The 24,296-nt window shown below is 33.2% G+C and overlaps 2 protein-coding genes across 2 annotated transcripts in view; one reads left to right on the top strand and one right to left on the bottom strand.

Annotated features, from left to right (window-relative positions):
• Positions 1-1,460: 1,460 nt before the first annotated feature.
• LOC140039514 (putative protein 2) lies at positions 1,461-5,869 on the bottom strand. The gene is made up of 5 exons (XM_072085123.1): positions 5,750-5,869; positions 4,991-5,091; positions 4,293-4,380; positions 3,537-3,659; positions 1,461-3,000 (listed from the first exon to the last, which is right to left on the bottom strand). The coding sequence occupies exons 1-5, from the start codon at positions 5,816-5,818 to the stop codon at positions 2,875-2,877; spliced, it is 507 nt and encodes a 168-aa protein (XP_071941224.1). The 5' UTR covers positions 5,819-5,869; the 3' UTR covers positions 1,461-2,874.
• Positions 5,870-6,658: 789 nt separating this feature from the next.
• The window catches only part of LOC140039515 (synaptotagmin-12-like), a 35,976-nt gene continuing 18,338 nt past the window's right edge, over positions 6,659-24,296 (top strand). The window contains exon 1 of the mRNA XM_072085124.1: positions 6,659-7,058. The gene's annotated coding sequence lies outside the window, so the exon portion shown is untranslated. The remainder of the gene's footprint in view (positions 7,059-24,296) is intronic.

Consider the following 24,296-nt stretch of genomic DNA (forward strand, 5'->3'; position numbering starts at 1 on the left):
GCTATAGTAACCAGCCCTGTTATTTTTTGACATAAATGGTTACTACTACAGCATAATAAACATGCGCAGAGTCGAATAATGGGTTCTGCGCATGTCAATTATGCTATAGTAACCAGCCCTTTTATTTTTTGACATAAATGGTTACTACAGCATAATAAACATGCGCAGAGTCGAATAATGGGTTCTGCGCATGTCAATTATGCTATAGTAACCAGCCCTTTTATCTTTTGACATAAAAAGGTAGAAATTTGGCCATTTTCTGAAAAATCCCTGTACTATAGTACAGGAAAACTTTCGAAAAATGACCAATTTCCGACCCTTTTATATTTTTGACATAATTGGTAACTATAGCATAATAAACATGCGCAGAGTCGAATAATGGGTTCTGCGCATGTCAATTATGCTATAGTAACCAGCCCTTTTATCTTTTGACATAAAAAGGTAGAAATTTGGCCATTTTCTGAAAAATCCCTGTACTATAGTACAGGAAAACTTTCGAAAAATGACCAATTTTCGACCCTTTTATATTTTTGACATAATTGGTAACTATAGCATAATAAACATGCGCAGAGTCGAATAATGGGTTCTGCGCATGTCAATTATGCTATAGTAACCAGCCTTTTTATTTTTTACATAAATGGTTACTATAGCATAATAAACACGCACAGAGCCCATTATTCGACTCTGCGCATGTTTATTATGCTATAGTAACCAGCCCTTTTATTTTTTGACATAAAAATCCCTGTACTATAGTACTGGCAAATTTTCGAAAAATGGCAAAATTTTGACCTTTTTATTTTTTTTATATAACTAGTTTAACTAGTTACTATGGCTCTATACGATCTTGATAACACAATATATCCGCATATATAGCAATATTATTGCATTATAATTGAAATTTAAAAAGTGGATATTTCGGCTACTTTATGAAATAAAATTTCGAGAAATTTTGACCTTTTTCATTATTTGTTTATAACTAGTTACTATGGCTAGGCTCTATAAGATGTTTTTGAATTTTAAAAAGTGGATATTTTGGCTATTTTTTTCGAAAAAATCCCTGTACTATAGTACTGGAAATTTTCGAAAAATTGGCAAATTTTGACCTTTTAATTTTTTGATATAACTAGTTACTATGGCTCTATAAGATGTTGATAACACAATATATGTGCATATATGGCAATATTATCGCATAATTATTGAATTTAAAAAAGTGGATATTTTTGCCATTTTTCGAAAAAGAGAAATTACAGAGAAATTTTCGAAAAATGGCAAAATTTCGCCTTTTTTATTTTTTGACATAACTAGTTTCTATGGCTCTATAAGAGGATGATAACACAATATTATCGCATACTTATGTACTCATGTATGCACAAATTGAGTATATGGTCCAAACTTCGCCTAATTTACAAATGCAATATAAATTTGTTTTTTTGAAATAAAATAAATTTATTGCTAAAAGATACTGAAATAGATGTGAAAACAATAGTTTTCAATTTATTGCACTGTCTAGAAGGAATTATACTGAACTAATGAACAGTCAACATCTGGACTAATGAACAGTCAACATTAATCAACAATCAAATATTCTTAATCTTTTTACACTTGTTAAACTTCAGAAACTATATATGTTATATGATGCTTTAATTTGTTACATGAAATAAATATTTTATAATATTTTGAATTTTGTATTATGGTATATTACTTTGCAATTTATTTGTTTTCAAATCTGTTTGCAATGTTGAATAGAAATTGTATTGAAAAAATGCACATGAAATGGATTTTGTGCTATTCCGAAGTTACAGAGCACCAATATTTAGGTCATAACATAAGTAATTAATTACAAGGTACTACTATTTCTAAATCTTTGCTCCTCTTTTGTTTAAACTTCAAAAAGTTTCAACCTAGAGTATGTCAACTATTTTACATATACGTGGAAATACACGTATAAAACTTTCATTATCATTAAATGTTCTGACTCAAAAGTTACCAAATCTAGGTTTTTGCAGAACATAACAGATAGATAGTGTAGGTATCTAAGAAGAAGATCTGTACAAAAGTGTTTGTATTATACAGGCCTATCTTAGAATTAATCATAATTTTATATAGATTATGCAAAAAAAAAAATACATTAATATATCAAATATATACAAGTTATCTCTATCTTATATCAAGGTTCAATTAATACTACAGATTGATATTTTTTTGTGAAGATAATAATTTTAAATCTCTTGAGTCTTATAATATTGTTATTAATGTTCATACCAAAATATACAAATTATGTCGGACAAAACTATGCAGTCATATTAAAAATACAAATTAAAGTTAAAAAAAAGTTAAATAGTAAATTTATAATCATATATTATAGTGGTCGGTGATGTTAACCATTCAAGCCCAAAAACATATTCAGAAATAACAGTTAATTTTCATAATTTAAACAACCAAAATTAAGGGTGCATGTCACCTTTGAGCCTTACAACCTGAAGGCACATGTCAGCTTGGTCACTTTATGCTTTATAAAACTGAGGGCGCCTGTCATGTTTGAGTCTTATAAACTGAGGCTGCATGTCAGCTTAGTGCAAAAAATGTGTTTTTAAACCATTTATTTTGGAAAGGCTGTATTCCTATCACAATCACACATAGTTTATTGCTTGCCATTACTATTTATTAATCTATATTATTCTTCGAATGCATACTATTTTTAAATATCCTTTAACAAAAATAAAATGTTTGTGCTTTTGTTCAATTTAAATTATTCAGTATCAAATTTGACTGACTGCCTTTATTCAAAATCAATGAAATACTGTAAATAGGTACAGTATTACTAAAGTATCATTTGACAAAGTTGATAAATAAATTACATATTATTCAAAACAATTAACTTAGCAGTGTATGTCGTTGATAGATATTTTGGCGCTGTTCCTTCACTTGTCTTTTCCATCTTTTCTGCGCTGATTCCATTCTTTGCATATAACCTGCTGTTGATTCGTTTGTTCTTGCACCCTATCAACAAAGATAAATCAATATTATCAGTAAATAAGAAAAATATTTTCAAAATGATGTATGGGGAAAGAAATATTTCTTTTATCAAAGACTTAATTAATTATTAAGTCTTGTAAATGATTATGAATTCAATTAAGTATTATGCATAGTTCCTCAAATATTAAACAAAACTATTGTTTAAGCTCTTTTCACTAACTCTGTACAGTATTTACTTTTTAATTTGTCTTATTTATCAAACTTTTACAAAGGAAATACAGTTAATTACTGAAGATAAACATGTATGAAGATACAAATACAATTATCTGTACAAAAAATTAAAGTACAAAGAGTTGAGAAATATTAGCAGAAAATAATTTATGGAAATCAAATTAATTGAATGTATGTATGTGCATTTTCTGTATTGTCATGTACATAATAATAATACTGGTAGCTTATGGACGAGAGGGTTGGTTTTTAATCAATGAATACAATATTAATATTAATATTAATGAATAAATAGCATTACAAATGGTAATAACAAGACTACTGTACTGTACCTGATAGAGGTGGAATTGAGGCTGGTCTGGAGCTGATTTTAAAATACTAGGATCATTTATTATCAGAAATATCATGTAAATCAACAGTAATCCCAACAATGCAATGATGAACATTGTCACAATCTAGAGAGAAAAACAAAATATACAACTTAGTACAGTGTAGTTGATGTTGAATCAGTAGAACCTCTAATATTGGGACACCTTTGGGATCCAATAAAATGCCCCCTTAATACTGGTGTCCCCTTAATAGGGGCTGGCCGTAGTGTTGAAGCATATATTGCCCCATGTTTGTTTCACAGGAAAATGTCCCCTTTTATATGTGTCAAAACTAGGGGAGGTACAGATCATTAGTAAATAAGTAACCTAGAGTACATATATTAAAATCATAAATATACATATATTATAGACTAGTCAATCTTTTCGCAGATAAATTAGAGTACCCAAGACTAGTACAACAACATACAGTTTGATGTTGAGTTAGGCTAGTAAAAAAACTATAATATTGTTAACTAGTCCGGTGGGCCAACAAATCTTAATTTCTGCCGATGTCATTGTTATTTTATTTTTATATACAGTATTTTAATATATTGTATATTTCCTTTATAGTTTTAGCTGTTTTATAGTTGTTTAGTTATTTTAGGTCTTCAACCCTGTACAAGCTTTTAGCTTTTTGTTGTTGATCCTTTTCATCTTTTATGCATTTTATCTTTGACATATATTTTTTTGATGAATAAAATGAATGAAAAATATGCATACCTCTATTGTCATGGTATTTCTGCTTTCATGTTTACACTCACAGTTTGCACATTCCGTTAAATCTCTATTCATAATATTTAAACAGGTACTGTGTGAAGAAAAATTTAAAGTTAAGTACAGTATCACAATTGTTGGCAAAATTACTGTCAAGTGTCTCACTACTGTATGAGGCACATGGACACACGACAAAAGATCACTAACTGTGATTTTTAAATCCCCAGAAGTCTTTTTCAATATCCATCTTACTCTTCCTTAAGAATATTAAAATGTATATTTTAAAATGGAGGGGCGTTCACAACAAAATGTGTTATTCCATGAGGCCGTATGAAAGACTACACCTACAATATCATTACGCTCTCAAATGGCCATGTATACTTGTTTTTTATGTGTTATTTATGTTTTCTGGAAAATAATTGAAAATGACTATCCAATAATGGTTTTAATAAAATTTTTATTTTAAATCCCTTTTAAAGATATATAAATGTTATTATTTTGTTTTATGTTCTGAGAGTCTCTCTATGATCAGCTTCAAATGACAAATGCAGGAAAAAAATAATTTTGTACAGAGCATACAGTGTACTATAATAAATAACAATTTGAATTGATGTACACTAGTGAGATAAAGTGAAATTTTAGGTTAAAAGGCTATTTTAAGGCATTACGTTGAAACTATATAATAACATCATATCATAATTTACCAAAATTCAGCTTCCACATCAACAACTTTGACGTCAATTGATTCATTAGCATTTTTCTTGGGCGGACAGACACATTTGCATCTTACATCTTCAAACTGAGCCTGAAAAACACATTTTAATTTTGTTTTTATTTATATTCCATATTACATTGAAATCATTCAATAAAAATCGTGAATATGCACCTACTACAATACAAATAAACACGCTGCAGTACACTGGGTTGTATCCATGTTAATTAATGTTAGTTTATCACAGGGAAGAGTGAAATTTATTTAATATCAATAAAATACAGTTTATTTTTATACTAGCCCAGTAAGCTAGGTAGGCCCTCTAGCCTAGGCCCTAGTAGTAGTACTGTAAATAATTTTATTAATTAGGCCTTAGCCTTAGGCCTACTAGGCTATAGTAGTACAGTATTTTATTTATATAAAATGTTTGTACGGTATAAAATAAATAATAATAATAATATAGATAGGGACTAGGCTAGGCCCTAGCTAGATAGAGGAGATTTTAATAAACAAACTTGAAATTCGCTCATACTAGCACGGAAAGAAGGTTTCAATAGACCACAATTTCCTAGGCCCAGTCGTGGCTACTCCAGGTCACGATGATCCTTCCCACCCGGCCCACCAACTGCACAGCCCAACAACAACACAGCCCACCACCATCATCATAAAAAGATTTTTGTTCGGCCTAGCTTTATTATATTTTACCAAGCCTAGTATTTTCACATTTTTTAAACTGAAAATAGCTCCTTACCATTGCAGTATTTGATAATACAATTATACAAAATAAAAGAGACAATTTAAACCCGGTATAATTGTCCATCTTTGTAAATGTTTTGATGAAATGAAATCACGAGATTGTATTATTTTTTTGTTGTCTTCCCATCATGCAAAAAAAGAACACCGCCCTCTATAATCCTTTCATTACCAAAGATCTTTACAAGTACTCATATATTGATATACAGTATATTATTTAGATATTAGATATTTTATTTTTGATCTATAAACACGAACATTACTGTCAGGATGTCCTAAAACAGATTTGTATGGTTAAACAAATAATACTTTCATTTTCTATGTATAAATTTTGAAATGTGCCGAAAACTAACATAGTGAGTTAGGCAGGTATTCTTTGGTAATAAGAAATAAGAGAGTCAGAGATGAAATAATAAACACGATTCATAAAAATCATAGTCTATATAACGTACAAAAGTAGAGTAGTACAGATCCTTATCAAGACATTCTCATCCCAGAATATCGAAACCAAGAACACATGTAAATCTTGAATAAAGTTGTTCGAAAAGCTCATAGCATTTCTGAGAACCGAGCATTTAAGTGTGGAATATCACCACCATCAAATGAGATGAACGCAACCAATTATTTGTCTCATAAAATACTCATCATAGCGCCGCCTTGGTGAGACAACGAAAGCATAATTATATGGCGCATATTGCGAACCGAGCATTATAGTGTATGGCAACACATTCATGACATGCTTGGCGCGCACCAGTGATCGTGGAATATGAAGTAACACATTGTCTGTCTCGTAAAATACTCATCATAGCGCCGCCAATGAGACAATGATGCTTATATGGCGCATTTTGCGAACCGACCATTATCGTGTATGACAATCAATTCATGACATGCTTGGCGCGCACCAGTGACCATGCAAGATGAAGTAACAAATTCGTCTGTCTCGTAATAATATGCCTAATACTCAGATCATCATAGCGCCACCTCGATTGACCAGGGAAGCTTTGCATCAACCAACAGCAGCATTTTCCTTATGACACACATCCCTTAACCGTAAAGATATTAATGCAATAGAGATCTTTCTCGTCGTCGCGACGAATTCAATTTCAACAAGAAGTAATAATATTTCGAATCGATCATCATCAATTTTTATCTGTGTGTGTACGCGCGGAAGCCGGTTTGCAAGGAGGGAAACCAAACTCTTCTCGACTTACTGTTGTTTTACTTACAATCAACGCGATTTGTTGATATTCTTTTCTTCTATCGTAACTTGCTGTTTGTTATATCATCGAAGTGAGAGAGCAACGCAGGTAAGAGAATAATATTTAATTGTTTTTTTAACGCATCGACTATTGTAGACCTAATGCTAGATTACAGAAAACCGCTTTGCGCAATGTATACAACAACTTGATGATGCGTTTGTGTTTGTGTAATATTTCTGTCAGTCACCTGCAATATACAGTGCAATAGTTTAATGACAAACTTTAATTTGTTACTATATTAAACATTATATTTGATTGACTTTTATAACCCAAAGATCAATACTGCCAATTCTACAATTGTTTGAAATAAAATGTCATAAAGTGTATTATATGAAAATTATTAAATAAAGAGTTCATATGTCACTGCGTTGACCGTAATCTTAGCATAAGACTTGGTTCCCACAAAACACACAAAAAAGAGAGCACAGATGATTTTGACCAATCACAGGCCATGGATTATTTGAACTGTTGCTTGTGATTTGTCAACTCGAATGAAAAAAAGCACTTAACCTTAAAGATAATACACTAGATTCATAGTTATAACATGTGACGAATATGTGACGCTGTATAACATTAACACTGTGGATAATGGAGTGTAATACTTCTGTTACAATCGTATTCTTATATAACTACCAGATTGGGCTACGATTAATCACGTTTTAGTACAAAGTATATATGGACTCACCTCGCTTCATCATCTCCATATTTCTCAATTATTCTATCCAATATTTGGCGCATTACACTCTGTATATTGTCGTTAAAAGAATTATGTAAGATTTCTTAGAAAAGTAGTAACTATACTTTAGACTATTGCCCTAAAAATGACCCAAGTAAAATTACCATAAATGACATTTAAAATTTATTTTATAAATTCAACCAGAAAATCTATTTTGCTTGTCAAAACAAGACGTGGCCGGCTAGATGAACCTTTCGTTAAATGGTAACAATCACTAGTGTTTCAATGTGAACTCGTCGTGTGGACGAATGTCATTAACCCATCGAGTATTTTTAGTCTAGCAAGGAGTATTAAAGCCTGTTTGCACTAGGCGAATTTATTCACGCGAATCGAAAGAGTTAACTAATGCGCATGCGTAATATTATTTTAAGCTTTTTTGTGACGTGAAAAAAATTGATACGCGAATATGTTCGCTAATGGATAGGATTTAGTTGGTGGTGTAAATGCCTGCAACATACTCAATACAATGAGTATACTTCTTCTTAAGCTAGGTTCCCACGATACGTTACGTTCAAATGGGAACCAAACTTAAAGCGCAACGCAAGCACGTAAGCGCAACGTTTGAGTGTGGTGTGGCCGAGCGGTTAAGACAGTGGAACCGTAATCCATAGCCGGCAAGGGTTCGAGGCTCACTCGTTCCATGGTTCTGGTGGTAGAACAAGTCTTCTCGGATAAGAACTATAAACCAGGTCCAGTGTACATCTGGCTCATGTGCACTTCAAAGAACCTAGTACATCTTTCGAGACGAGTGGGGAGAGGGGGGTAACCCCAGTGTAATAGTTCGTACACACACACACACTGTCGTGGAAAGACGTAATGGCGCCGTAGTTGGCTGCCGATGACACGATGTGACCTTAGGGCAGAAGAATGTTGTTGAAAAGTTCACAGCGCCTTTGAACACTTGTTGCTAGAATTCGCGCTTTACAAATTCGTATATATTATTATATATTATTATTATTTCAACCAATCACAAGCTGAGAAAGATTTTTTTTATTGAATCATCAATTGAATAGCATCTAATCTGTTTGGATTGCTGTGACTCATCTATCATGTATCGTTGTGACATGCGTAATGCAAGCTCGTGTTTCAACGTGATGAATTCGTCGCAATTACAAACATAACAGCATAAATAGCATTTAACGAGAAACAGTAGTTATTATGACTGTCTTTCAACCGAATGTTGAAAAGACGAATGCTTTTAAATATCTACACAATCAACAGTCTGGAAGGATAAATCTGAATTATTCTAAGACTAACTTAATAAATAAACCGAATTTGTCACCAGATCCTGCAGCTGTCACTAGGTAGATAATAACTGACTATTGACAGTCATTAACATATGATTCTAGTTGTACTTTTAGTACAATTGCTAACGTTTAATATTTTTATATGTACTGTATATAGATAAATCTGAAATAATAATACAAATACATGTTATCTCGTATTTAGATGACTGTCAATAGTAAGTTAGGATCTACCTAGTGACAGCTGCAGAATCGGGTGAGTTTGTATACGATTTCGGGTAGGACATCACTTAGTGTCGGGCTTCAATTGAACTGGTTTATTCAATATTATTACATCAGTGACATCCCACAGACTCTTCAACTGGTTTATACAATATCAGTAGGCCTAACGTTTTCCCACAGACTCCTTATTACTACAATGAGTAGTAGTAGTAGGTCTGGCTACTGCATGTCGGTTATTTGTCATGATCTGTTTTCAGGATCTGGAACGTATTTTTAAATCTGTGTTCCCACGTATCTTTATTTTGTTTATTCTTTCATCATATCTTCCCACTCTAGTACGAATTCCTTGTTTTTAAATTAATGAAAATAAAGGTTAAATTGGCTTAGCAATGATACATTGGTAATGATAATATGACTTCATACTTTTAAAACATCAACATTCGAGAATGTACAAGAAAATTGATATCACATTTTATAATTGTGTTGGCGAATATCTTGATAGAATCGATCCGAACATTATTCCAAAATGTCACGCTGTCTGTTTGAACCACGTGATAAAATGCGACATAGATGGAATAATGAATTACTTCGGAGTAATCCATGTTTTTTAAATCAGACCCTTACTAAAATGCCAAGCACCATTCACGTAAAGGGATTTCAATCCCACTGTAATTATGGCGATACGACTGAACATAAACAACGACGACGTGTACATATTTTGTCAGCGTACAAACTCTGATGAAAATGTACGTCTGTGTACGCGCAACTTTGAATAACGATAACAAGTTTACCTGTTTGTACGCGCGCGTTAAAATTATGTTGAAAGAGTACCCATTTTGTACGTGCGAATTAAATAAGGTATAAAGCCGATTTTCCACTAGGCGAATTTGTTCGCGCGAATCAAACGTTTCGAAGAGAAAAAAATCGCCTATACTCTCTTTCCACTATGAGCGAATAGCTGCGACGTTCATGTTCCTCGCGTGGTTGCTGAGCATTTCGATTCGCATGACTGCTCATGAAAGCGTCATAGCTCATTTCCTGAGCTGTGATTGGTTGCGCAATATTTCGCTTAGCAAAAAGTAGAAACAATTCGAACTAGTAAATTTCGCTGCAGCGAAAAATCAAGGAACTAGAATTCGTCGCAGAAGGGAGTATGACAGACAGAAACTCGAATACGCATGCGCAGAGCATGACGCTTTCGATTCGCGCGAACAAATTCGCCTAGTGGAAAATCGGCTTTAGTACGATTTATATGCGCGTTCGAACTTTGATGAATATCGCACGCGCGGTAACTTGAAATGAATTCTGTTGGTATGCATGAAGATGAAGATCACATTTCTAATTTCCACACATCTTCGCACACATTAAATATTATCTTTAACCGTATCATTCTAATTATTATGATTTTAGCAATATCCACACATTACATGCTGAATTCTTTCAAATTTTATCAGAATAATAAATTATTCTAGTTCGCTACATCGCCCCCAAATCTATATCTAGAAACTTAATCCTGATTAGGCTTCGCATTTCATTGACAATTTGATTAATAAGTCTTAGTGTAAACTATGAATATGTTATGATAAATTACTTTAAATTGCTTCCCTGCAGATACATGAAAAAAAGATATTGTTTTGTTAATGATGGTCGTACATTATCCGATACACGAGCAGTATCATGTCTCTAGCGACAGTACACATCCTGCAGTATTGCATCTTCTGATCACATGTGATACTATATAGTATAGTGAGAGATTATTTAGAGGGTTAAATTCACTGTACTGTACTGTAACATTTAGTAGTTTAGTACTATGGGCCTGTTGTCGTCAGCAGACTCGATACTACAGGATATGTATTGGCGCTAGACATGATACCGTCCGAGAACCGACTGCGTACATTTGTTTAAACAAATAGAACAGAGTATATGTTGGCATGAAACGTAAATTTGTTAATTAATATAACACAAAATTCGTCTACACCGACAACGGACAATAGGTTTAGCATGGTATATATGCTAGATGACCACAACATCAATTATGTAATTAAGGGATCATTTGCCTAATTATATTGACCGACAATATTTGAGGGCTTGCTGTTTTCTGCCTCTCAAAAATAAACAAATGCTGCGACAAAACCAATATACATATTAATGACAACATGAGCGAGCGTGTAAAAATAGTGTCTCTGACTGTGTTATTGCGTCATTCGTGTAATTCGGATATAAACCGTCCTACTTACCTTGTTACTAAGGGATGAAACTATCTGTTACTCTGTTGGTGACAGAAATCCCTCATACTTTTAAAACCTCGGGAAAAAATTACTAAAAACAACGACTCTATCGCATACTAACATAACTTATGAAAAAAATCATGTGTGTAGGCCTAATGTGGTTTGAAATCCTTTTGGGCACATTGTTTTTGTTAAACATTGCTTTATAGTATGATACAACTATTAAAGAAGAGAACACAAACAAAGCTAGCTCTACATGACGGAGAGCCAAAGCGGACCACTTAGCGTATAGAAACAAAAAAAAAAAAATCATGGTGTGTAGGCCTAATGTGGTTTAAAATCCCTTTTGGCACATTGTTATTTTAAACAATGCTTTATAGTATGATGCAACTATTAAGGAGGAGTACTGATATAGCTCTCCATGACGAAGAGCCAATGTGAACCACTATGGTTTAGAAACCGAACAAGAAAAAAACACGTGTACTCCTACAGATGATACTGCAGGTTTCTAATCATTCCTCGATTCAATCCGTTTGGGCACGTATTTTTTTAACAGTGCTTTTATTGTATGATTCACCCATTAAGGTTACAATCATATATTTTCAGATATTTCTTTACTACTTTCCCTAACGTACAAAAGCTTTTCCAATACTGGATATCATATTATTCACAAGCGTAGTTGTTTTCGCTTGACTCGATCAATCAATCAATCAAAAATAGAAGGAGAACGAATACAACCAAAGGCGCATCTATAATGCAATTACCCATCCGTTACCATGACAATAACTATCAAGTAATATTGCATTGTTGCGAAAATGCAAATTTTATACAAGCAGCGTAGATAAAGTCAATGACAAAAATATAACCGAGGGCGCTATTTAATTTATATAGTTTACAGTGTAATTGGTTGCATTGTGTTCGTTCATAAAAACACAGATTGTATACTGCTTTCTGATTGCTTTTTGTCTAATTAAAATATTGATCATGTTTTGTTATGAGGTTAAATATTGTTGGGTAAATTTTCTATAAACAAAATGGTAGGATGATACTTCAAATTGCTGTTAAATATATGTTCTTAATATACGATTTACAATACCCCATGCAGGTTGGCAAGGCGGGTGACGGAGGACTAGGTATCCACCCCACCGTACCCTCATCTAAATTGTTAAAATGACGATGCAAGCGATATATCATTGGGTCAAAATAATTCAGCACTTTATTTTACTATTTACCCGCTTTTCCCAGTTTCAAAGTTCGGGAACGGCCGTAGTAAATCGTACAACCAATGCAATCTAACAACAGGACACTGAGCTCACCTTGCCAAGATATGAACTCGTAACAGTCCTTTGAATTTATGTCTGGCTGCGACAAATGCAAACAGTAGTGTACTTATGTACACATTCTCCGCGGTGTATGTTAAGAGGAGTGGAACTGTACGTGTCGCAGCCACAGATAAATTCTTTGATCTCCGTAGCTCAGAATCCTGTTGCTGGATTGCCTTAGTACAACATACTATAATTTGCAGCCTTATTTTAATCTATATAACCATTTCGTTACAAATAATACTTTTTAAAAAAGTTTTTTAGCGTAGGCTTAAAACAGCAACATTAATAACAGGTATAACCACATTTAGCAAAAATTCGAACATGGATTGTAGACTGTAGGTTATGTTAATGCTATATAAACTCACGTGTAATCCCACGCTTAGCTAAACAAGATATACCATACTTAGATGTTAATGTAAATTGATATGTGTACCGTATAAACAATGTGCTATATCAATACATAGACTAACTTGCACAGACGTGCTTAAAGCATTCGTTCTAAAATTAATCGACTACGCACTTTAACCTATAGGCCTATAACTTCTCTTAACCCCCTTTCACATCGCCTTGACAATCTTCGGAGTATACATACATACAACACACCGGTGTATGTAAAAGTGTTGTGTTTCTTTGCGTGATGTTAAATGTTGTTTAAATCATTAATTTGACTGTGCAAATTATATTGTAGTCTTTCAACTTACGTTTCACTTTGTGTTTAAATAAGATGTCAGGCAAGGAATTTGGCATATGAATGTATTAAATGTATGTGGGGTAAGAAGAGTGATATTACCTTAGGCCTCCTTTCCTGGCCCTGGGTGTGATAATGATTGTGTATCATCTGATGGAAAGATAGATTAACGTCCAAACATATAATAAGGTATCCAACTTCTAACGTGCATCCACCAGTTTGGCGAAAAATAAAATGCGTATCTGCCAGTGGCGTAGAATGCCATTATTCGACAATAGTACTAATAAGAATTGCGTCACAGCCTACAATTTTAACGAAAGCTTAAATTACACAATTCAATTTCTGCACTTTAAGCTGTTTACTCAATAATATACAGAAACCAATCCAGTATAATTTTCCCATTAGTTTTTGTGTATGACGACAATATGCAAATGAAGCCAGCAGAAGTGAATTAACATATTACCAGGGCACGGTATAAACACGTCTAATACAATATGACCATCGGCCAGCTTTATTTGTCAGCTTTCTCGACAATATTTATCCACGAGAAAGCAAATGGAAGGAACTTGTTGAAATCAGATCGTTGTTCAAACCATTAAAAATGAATTAACCTTATATGGGCATGAAATCTCGATATCTACATAGATATTGACTACAGTCATGATAAGCACATCAATTAGCTATTCTCTTTAAATAATAATTCGTGAGAGGAATAACGATAGGGTACGCCTCCAATTACTCTTTTATTTTTGTGTTTAATAATAATTGATTTATTTCTTTTTTGTTTTATCTTGGTCTAAATATAGTCTCTTGTAGAGATAGAATGGCTCTATGTTCAAATACACAGACAGACAGTATGCATATATTTTAAACGGCTGGCCGTTTTCAGCATTACTTTTTAAAATGTCATCAGACTACACAAACTGTCATCAGACTACACAAACTGTCAAACAGATTTTTCCAGGGGCACATAGGGGCGTGACAACCAATAGGATATGACGTCACTGTAAATTCCAAATCTGAAAAAAAAAAACAACATATAAAATGTCTTGCAACATTATCGAATGGATTTTATCGCAAGTAATGTATTCTCAAATGTTATCTCATAAAGAAAAGAGAAAAATGATAATGTACTTTAAATGTTGTCTGATTTTCAGACTGGCGGAATGATATTAACCAGTCGACACTGTTATCATACTCGATGTATATCAATTTTTAATATTGTTTGACGGCATTTAATAACGATTGAGTATTCCATGCAATTACAATAGCTACCCACAAGGGAATTGAACGACTCTCGTTCCTTCAGATGAAATTACAATGTGTCTTTGGCATTGTAAACGAATGGGTATAACACAGCTTATGGCTTATATCATAGACGTAGTTTATTAATTAACCAGAGAGCATTTTAATCCCAGTAACAAATTATTATTTTATTTATAAAGTAGGCCTAGCATTCATATGATGAGTCACGATGGATTGGTTTTTATACTAGCCACAGAATGATATGCTAATATCAATTTATAACAATACTGAGATATTAAGCGTGATGCGGTGGATTAGATCGAGAAATAATGGACATGTACGTCTTTTGATAGTAAGATTATATATTCTATTGAAAGAAAAACAAATCTCAAGGGTTTGAAAGCCTTTTAAGCACAACAATTCATTGCATTATAGTAGTGGTGGACTTTGACCTCGCATAACATTACATATTTTGTAGCATATCACCCGATTCTGCTAGGACTAACTTAGTGACAGGGATAACATGTACAAAAAGTACTAAATACACCTAGACTTGTATCTATATGACTGTCAATAGTCAGTGAACATCTATCTAGGGACAGACCACGGCAGATAATCGGGTGAGCAAATTGCTGAATCATAATATCTAAAAGTACTCTTATATATTGCTTTAAAAAAAAACAGAATGTATATATATTATTACTACTGTACATTATGTGAATCACGAGGATAAAAGTGTCACTTAAAATATCGTTGCATTATTATAGTCATTATCTATCGTTCCACTGTTAACATTACATAGAAGGTCTCTGGGGATGAGTTAATGTTAGTTGAGCGGCAACTTTTGCATGGTCGGGCACCAACATCCTGACAGCAGACGATAAAAGGGACTAAATATACGCCATTAAGACTGCTTTTTATTTACACGGACTACCAGCAGTGGACGCATATAAGACGAATAATATACTATATAGAATGTCTTTATTTGTAAGTAGAATCTTACTTTTTGTTTTGTTTTGAGGATTTGATACATTTTGGCCTCTTAGGGACTACCACTCATATGACATCTCTGTATTAAAGGTCCAGTGTGTTGTCACAGGAGCCAGTAAATCAAATGATTGTTATTAAGTATATCGGTAAGGATCATGTAAGTGACATCCGTTAGGTAAATGGTTGAATTTGGAGGAAAGATAATTCACCAGAATTATACTAGCCTTTAATGCTTTATTATTTAAGCTCCAATTTCAGTGAATTGCTATTAATTATCATTATTTATCATATAATATAGATTCAATTACAATATCTAAAATATCTATTCTTATAACATTATTAAACATGTTTATAATTCTAAAAACCTCTATTGTGTATATTTCTAGTTATTATAGCTAACATTTCCTTCAGGAAAATAATCAATGTTATAATATGATGTTTATTCAATATTGTTCTTGTTACGATTGTCACCATAATCATAATTATCACAATGTATATATATATATAATTTGGACGTTAAGTTTTCACAATCAGCACTTTTACAAATCAAGCTCAAATTTTGCGCCTAAGGTCTAAGTGAATAAAGTATAAGGCCTAGAGTGAAGAAATGTAACGACAAGTGCAGACGTGCTAACGAGAAGACAAATTAGTATAATTCAATGAAATAAAATGTTGAAATGAAGATATATTAACAAAATGGGCTGTTAATTGAAAGTGACACGTTTACCGTTCTCTAACGATCAACAATCTAATCAATCTAAAGATAACAACAGGTTAATTGCAAAAGGCGTCGACATCGAATAACCCCACTTTTTCAACATGAATATAATAATTATATCCGGCCCTAAAAGTGGGACGAAATTATTTGCAGGAGAAATGGAAGGGTCTATTATTTAGATTAAAAAAACTTTATTTTAAAATTTCAAACCTAGTCCGCATTTATTTACAACATATCTGGCTTGTTAGGACTCCCTTATTTGCAGTAAACCACGAATACAACTTTTTATGCCCGTTTATGCATTACGCCATTCATTAATTAATCGTGCATAACGGATTTTAACTAGCGCCATCGCGATTACATGATTAAGCACAAAGTATCGGTAAACAACAGAATGTGAATTCATGTAAATATTAAAACATACATTGATAGTGATCCTGGAAACTAGTACACAGGCATCTCATCCCAGTTATTTTCTATTCTCCGTTGTTTATATTTCACGCTGCCCTTCATAATATTATGTATTATTCATATTATTTTCTGATATTATTCGATACTCTCTATACTGCAAAGGTATCGTACCTGACTGTATTAACACAGAAGAAAATCTTTGTAAAATATGCCATCGTTTAATTGTTGGGTGTGGATCGGGTGGTTGTGATTGTCTAATGTTAGAGAAGATTATGTATGAGATATATATATATTTCTATACTTGCATTGATTATTGCATGTGACGAAGTACAGTGTAGATGTTTTTACTATAGAAGACATTTTATTATTTCCCCATTGACACTTACGATTAAGCCGGTCGGCCAAGGACCTAATCGTAAATGCATGGGAGTAAGCTTACTCAATAGTAAATGAGCTATAGGCAAATGGTATTTGTAGGCCTATCAAAGAAATCTCTTAAATACAGGGAACATTATGACATTCTTTTTACACTGATGTAATTCAATTGAGTTGTATCACGTGAACACGTAAGCTTCCCTTCCGATAGACAAAGAACGAACGTAAAATTGACTATAAATATACAGTTCTGAATGAACGAAACGCGTAAGAAGGGCTTATATACGCATGTGCATATCTCCGAATTCACCTCGAATAGAACTCGCTTAATCAATCACAATCCGTCCTAAACAAATCATAACTTCTGACAACACATTTACGATAATCTTTTAAATACGAAATGTGAAACATTTACTTTTCTTGTTTAAAAAACCCCCCAAAAACAGGTTATCGACCTGATACATTATGAATGTCAACCTGCCCATGTTATGTTACTTTGAGTCCCATTATCTTCTCTTGTTTGTACTATCTATTCACCGATGCAAATTGAGCACTTACGTAATTACCATCAATTTGTCGCTAAGTCTTACTGATTAATGTTTTAGCTATCCCACCGCACACGCTTCGATGGTTTTCATCATGTCCTTTTAACGATTATACAAAAGACATGTAACAAGGGGAATTTGTAATTACAACAAAGTGTAAATTTCACTTACGCCAGGAAAGATGTCGGTTAAAGGAATGACGTCATATAACATTCGTCGAGATCTTTCAACTTGAAAACAACAAAAAACGTATTGAGTAGGCATTATGATTGTGTAAACTTGCCCCATGTAATATCTGCGTTTCCATGTATGTCTTCTGAAAACTGTGTTTTCGAGCTAAAGTATTTTACGTGTGAAACGCCATATATGCCAAAACCTTTATCTTGTTACTAATAATTAAGTCGAAACACAGTTTAGAACGAGACTACTGAATGTAAGGATTTCTCTAATACCCTGTTGGAAGCAAAAACTGAGCGCATAAAAATATACCGTATCTACTATTATTTCAGCTTTTCTATTGCTTTATAGGGTAGGATTAAGAATATCGAAATATTTTATATCTTATTTACACGGCTTAAAAATATGCCGTATATTTTGTATATAAGTTTCGTAAGAGTGTACTGGTGGTGACAACTTTACTATTGAATTGAGAATCACACAATATTTATTTTAAATTCTAAATACGAAACGTTAGTGTTTTTATTCGTAATGTTTTCGTTTTATACTTTTTGGGTCTGTGCTTGATGACTACTGCGCAGTAACTTAACGATTCAATTTGCTTAGGGCTATAGTTGCAATGTAAACAGAAGTTGCTACTATTCCCGAAGGCGACATTAAATTGCGCGTAATTAGGGGTAATGGAAATGCAATATTAAAATATTGAATAAAATGTCAGCACATTCGATCCAGATTAAATTGCCTTTATTTTATATAAAAGTGTCTTGCTTTTTTCAATATTAGGACGCTGTTGCGAAAATGAAAAACGCGTGTATTATTAAATAATTATAATTTTAACAGTTTTAAATTCCATCATGTTGTACCAATGTAATCTAACGACGATTGCCTTGGTTGTACTACAGTATATGTTTTTTATTAGGCCTCTGTGCCTACATCATAAACGGGTGTGAATATAATGTACTGGTTGCGTAATGAAGAAAATGTATGGGGCGCAATTAGCAGCAAAAGTTTATTTTGTATTTTAACAATCCTATGTTTGAAGAAATACACTATAATTTAATGATTGATTTTAGCATGCAACTTTTGCTGCGTATGGCGCCCCGTAGACATGAACCTAAAATTAATGAGATAACGTGGGAAAGTACGCACATTTTTCTTAATATAAAACGTATAGGTGAATTTCAATTAAAATGTTTCATTATCGCAACACGTTTCATCAAGGTCAGTGTTAACTGTGGCTTATCCAATTAATTGAATTGATAAAGTACTTTATTTTTAAATAATAATCAATAAACTATTTATTCGCCGTTTCAGGTATACCCGATTCAGTGCTGTATCTCCACATACGATAATATTTTCCAAGTATCATAGGACAATTCGGTAATACAGCATCTCATGTGAATCACATGTGGCCTGTATTATAAGCTTAGAATAATTGTCTATGATACTGGCGACATGTGAAAAATGATGTTTTACGTAATTTTCCTAAGATCTGGAAAATTCTCGATACAGTACCGGTACCTATAATCGATGAAACAATTAATGTTCAATGTCCATCAGATTTTTTGACAATTAATCCACGGTAACCAGCCATCAACATTTAACTGAGGTTTTCCACGGGTGGACTGCATTGAGTTATCATGCGATCGACATGATCGCTGCAAATTCCTCTTTCTCGACAAATTACTTAATCGCGTTTGCTTATTCTCACGTTTAAAAGAGTTCCATTAGGAAAATAATCTGAAGAGAGAGACTAAAATATTCTAGAAGAATTGATACGATATATGAAAATGATATTAATAGCCAAATACTTGAAAGATATAGTTCTATCAATCTATCTTCACAATGGATACGATACCAGCGAAGCGGAACCGATGGAATTAGAAAACGGAGTGATCATGTTTCCTCTAAAATGCAACAGATCAAAAATAAGCGACAATTATTCTATGATGACGTCGTATTTGAGAAGCTGAAATGGAAAATAAATAATATACTGTATGGCTAGTACTAATTGGCCCTAAAAGCCGCCCATAGTCACATACCTACTAGATCAATATTATGGTAAAAGAAATTGGTTTAAGTTAATATTTCATGATATTTCTGAGAATTCTTCTTGTAAAATTTATCTTCGTATATTTCTTAATAATTATGTATAGCAATATATCTTTATTGTCTCATGTTTTGACTTATCAACCCATCATTCGAGTGATAAATTAGAACAACTCATTTAGTAAAATATCGTATATTGATATTGAAAGTACCTTACAAAATGATAAATCCTGAACCCATCGAAAGAGATGGGTGCGGGATAGATAATTATTATTAAATGTAATGATCATGATAGTTCATATTTATTTCCTAATCTTACTCTTCCGGGCAAAAATGACACAAGATCAAGGCCACAGCGAGAGGTTAAAAGCAGACGAGGCAAAGATGGTTTAAATTGAATTATTAATATAAAATAGGACGATCTGTTGTGGGGCAATTGGGGTGGGTGATGAAAATTTCAGACGAGGCGAGCTCCTCGTCTGCCTCATGGTGGCTACGGTCCTGAAGATGTGTACAAGCATAAAGGTAATGTTGGTGTCATAATAGGTAATATACAGCATTTTATTCAGAGACTTTTCTTTTTTATTTACCATAAACTGCGATCGCCAACGTAATAACTTTTAATGTATCTGAGATATATATACATAATATATACAGCCCGCCTTTTCAATTAAACTTGAAATCTGTATAGGATCTGTAGGATCACTCGCATTGACGATGATGAATGTCTGTCTATTTCAAACGTATTTTGTATCAATATATTATAATTGAAGGTTCAATATAAGAAATCAAAAACATTCTGATAGACTTGCCTGTGGATACATGTTATTGCAATACCACTTGACCTATGAACCTGGTTTATGTTCTCTGTACCTAATCTGCTACTTACCGTAGTCTTTAGAAAATTGAAAACATTTTGACATTTGGCAGCATGCAGCACATGGTAATGTTTATAAAAACACTTCCATTTTTAAATGCCTTCCTACCTGGGACCAACGCAACTATAATGTATGTATATATAAGTATGAGTTAAGCTACACTCTGTCATCACTATTTATGTGACAGAAAAATGTGATGTGTCTATGGACATGATGATGTCATATCACTACCATCTTTGGGCATATCACTACCATATTTAAGCACTTTGTATACTAGTTTGAGTGTAGACAAAACTTTAGATTTATACATCATTTCGTTTGTTCAATTTAATATTGAAGTGGATTAACTTTATGTGATAACAAAATGTGATGTGTCTATATATGGACATGATGATGCCATATCACTACCATATTTGGGCATATCACTACCGTATTTGGGCATATCACTGCCATATTTAGGCACCATATTACACTTTTTTTGTCCAATTCTTAATTTTTTTCTATATGCTGACGACACCACTGTTTATTACTCTGACCCTGATATTCAAACCTTATTTAATACTGTTAATACCAATCTGACCCTTATGTCTCAATACTTTTCAGCATAACAAACTTTCTCTTAACCACAAAAAATGTAACTTCATCCTGTTTGGGACCCCTCAGAAAATTAAAAACATTGATACTGCAAACTATAACATTTCTATTAACAATCATGATATTCCCTCAGTCCAATCTGCTACATTTTTAGGAGTTCATCTTGACAGTCGACTTTCATGGAAAAATCACATCAATTTTGTTGAGAATAAAATTTCAAAAAGTCTTGGCATCATCACTAGACTTTCTTCTTTTTCACCCCCTAACATTCTTCGTATCCTGTACTGCTCCCTCATCCTGCCTTATCTTAACTATTGCAATATTGTCTGGTGCAACTCTTATCCTTCCCGTATTAAAAAACTTCAAACTCTTCAAAAAAAGGCCATCAGGGTTATATCTGGCGCCCCACCCCTGTCTCATTCATCTCAACTTTTTTCAAAGCTTAATCTTCTCAAAGTCTCCGATATCAATCTAACCCAACAAGGCTCGTTCATCTTTTCTTCTATTAATTCCAACCTTCCCAAACATCTCTGCTTCATGTTCACTCCAAATTCTTCAATTCATTATCATAATACCCGTATTTGTTCAAAAATACATATTCCAACCCATAAAACCAACCACTTTCAACACAACATTAGGTATTCCGGACCCACTTTTTGGAACGATCTGCCACTCCCCATCTTAAACTCTGTTTCTAGTAAATCATTTTTATCTAAACTTAAAAGTCACCTTATTGCCAAATATTAACTTTTCCTCGGTTAATTTTTTTTTTTTTTTTATTAATTTTTTTTTTTTATTTTATATATTTTTTTTTATTTTATAAATTTTCATTGTCTGTGTCTGTAATAGGTACGTCCTCCACAAGATGTGTTTTTCATCTTTCTGGGCGTGTACCTTCTTCTTTCGAATTTTTGTTTACATATTTATTGATCACTGAAATCTATTTTGTATATGAAAGGAGAAAATAAATGTTGCTTTGAATTGAATTGAATTGAACTAGTTTGATAGTGTAGAAAAAACTTTAGACTTTCACATCGTTTCGGTCGTTCAATTTTAATATTGAAGTGGGTAAACGTAGCTTCATTATACAAAATGTAATATTAATTATTTTGTTACATTCCAATAATCGATCATTCCAATGATATCAGTGTGATAACTACCGCCTTCATACATTGTCCCAAACCTAAAGTTCTGTTTACACGGTTGACAACAACATGTGATGTAGTAATATGGACATATTTAGCCATATAACTACCGTATTTGGGCATATCACTGTCATATTTAGGCACATTACACCTTTTTTGTCCAACTAGTTTTATCAGGGAAGAGTTAAATTTGATAGTGTAAACAAAACTTTAGACATAATTTTGATATTGAAGTGGGTAAACGTAGCTTAATAATAAAAAATATAATTCATTCTATTCTTTTGTAACATTCCAATAATATTCATTCATATAAATTGGAAACACACTATGTTGTCTGTGGTAAACTACCTCCTTCATACATCGTCCCAAACCTAACGTTCTGTCTACACTGTTGACAACAATACGTGATGTAGTTGAAATTGAAATTGAAATATATATTTATACTGGGTAACCTCTTCAGTCAAAGACTGGTCTCCCAGTTGGTGATCAGTGGCTGTGATGTACTAGTACACCGGGATAACCCCCTACTCGTCTCGAAAGATGTACTAGGTTCTTTAAAGTGCACACGAGCTAGATGTACACTGGACCTACGGTTTATAGTCCTTATCCGAGAAGACTCGTTCTACCACCAGAACCATGGAGTGAGTGAGCCTCGAACCCCTGCCGATGTTATGGCTACGTAATTACGGTTCCACTGTCTTAACCGCTCGGTCACTCACTCACTAAGTAATATGAATATATTTAGCCATATCACTACCAAATTTAGGTACATCACATTTTTTGTCAAACTGGTTTGATAGTGTAGGCTTGGTTCCCACCGAGACGCAATGCAAATACGTAAGCGCAACGTATGCAACAGAGCTTAAGCTTGGTTCCCACTAGAACGTAACGCAAGGACGTAAACGCAACGCAAGCGTTTTAACCAATGACAAGCGAAGTTATAGACAGTTAGCAATCACAAGCGAATAAGCCATCGCTTGTGATTGGTCAATTCACTTGCGTTGCGTTACGTCCTTGCGTTGCGTCGCTAGTGGGAACCACGCTTTAGACGAATGCAGGAATGAGTGTTTGATACAAAATGAAAAACAAAATGAATAAATTTAATTTGCTTGCTTCATATGAACTTCACAATTATATATTACACAAAATTTAGAATACAATTTAGAAATGTAAATGATTCGGAGGATAGTAATGGTCAAGAGCTTTTTGATATACAGCATTACCGCGAGTAACCCATACGTTATATCGTTGAAACGTATAGATTATGTTTGACATTTAGCAGGATCTCTCCGATCATAGGCAATAAGCCTTCTCAATGTAAGTCATTATTATGGGTGTTAAACGCGCACAAAAGCTGTATATTATATATACAAAAAAAAGGAACTTTTTCATTTCAGGTTTCTAAAAAATATTTTATTCGTAACTATCTAAAGTTGTCTAGTATCATATTAAAATACACCTGTATCATGGGACCTTCACCTAACATTCATGATACAGACAACACATTTTTATAATAACAACATTTATTCAACATTTAACAGTTTTATGGGTTAAGATACACAGAAGCCAAAGTGGCTTGTCTTGTAGTCTCAAGCATAAACATAAAACATAGACGGACGCATTACATAACAAAAAAATGACATTTTGAGACAGAAAAAGAAAAAAAACCAAAGTGAGATTAAGCAAAATATTTAAAACTCTATTGTGCAGTAGCAA

This window comes from Antedon mediterranea, chromosome 2 (genome assembly GCF_964355755.1).
Source record: "Antedon mediterranea chromosome 2, ecAntMedi1.1, whole genome shotgun sequence".
Taxonomy (NCBI): Eukaryota; Metazoa; Echinodermata; class Crinoidea; order Comatulida; family Antedonidae; genus Antedon; species Antedon mediterranea.

Bases quoted from the DNA above. Each gene is read 5' to 3' on its own strand.
- LOC140039514 (XM_072085123.1), bottom strand. From the start codon at position 5,818: ATGGACAATTATACCGGGTTTAAATTGTCTCTTTTATTTTGTATAATT. The intron at 5,092-5,749 runs GTAAGGAGCTAT...TGTGTTTTTCAG, and splicing joins TATTATCAAATACTGCAATG to GCTCAGTTTGAAGATGTAAG. The intron at 3,660-4,292 runs GTATGCATATTT...TTTTCTCTCTAG, and splicing joins GAAATACCATGACAATAGAG to ATTGTGACAATGTTCATCAT.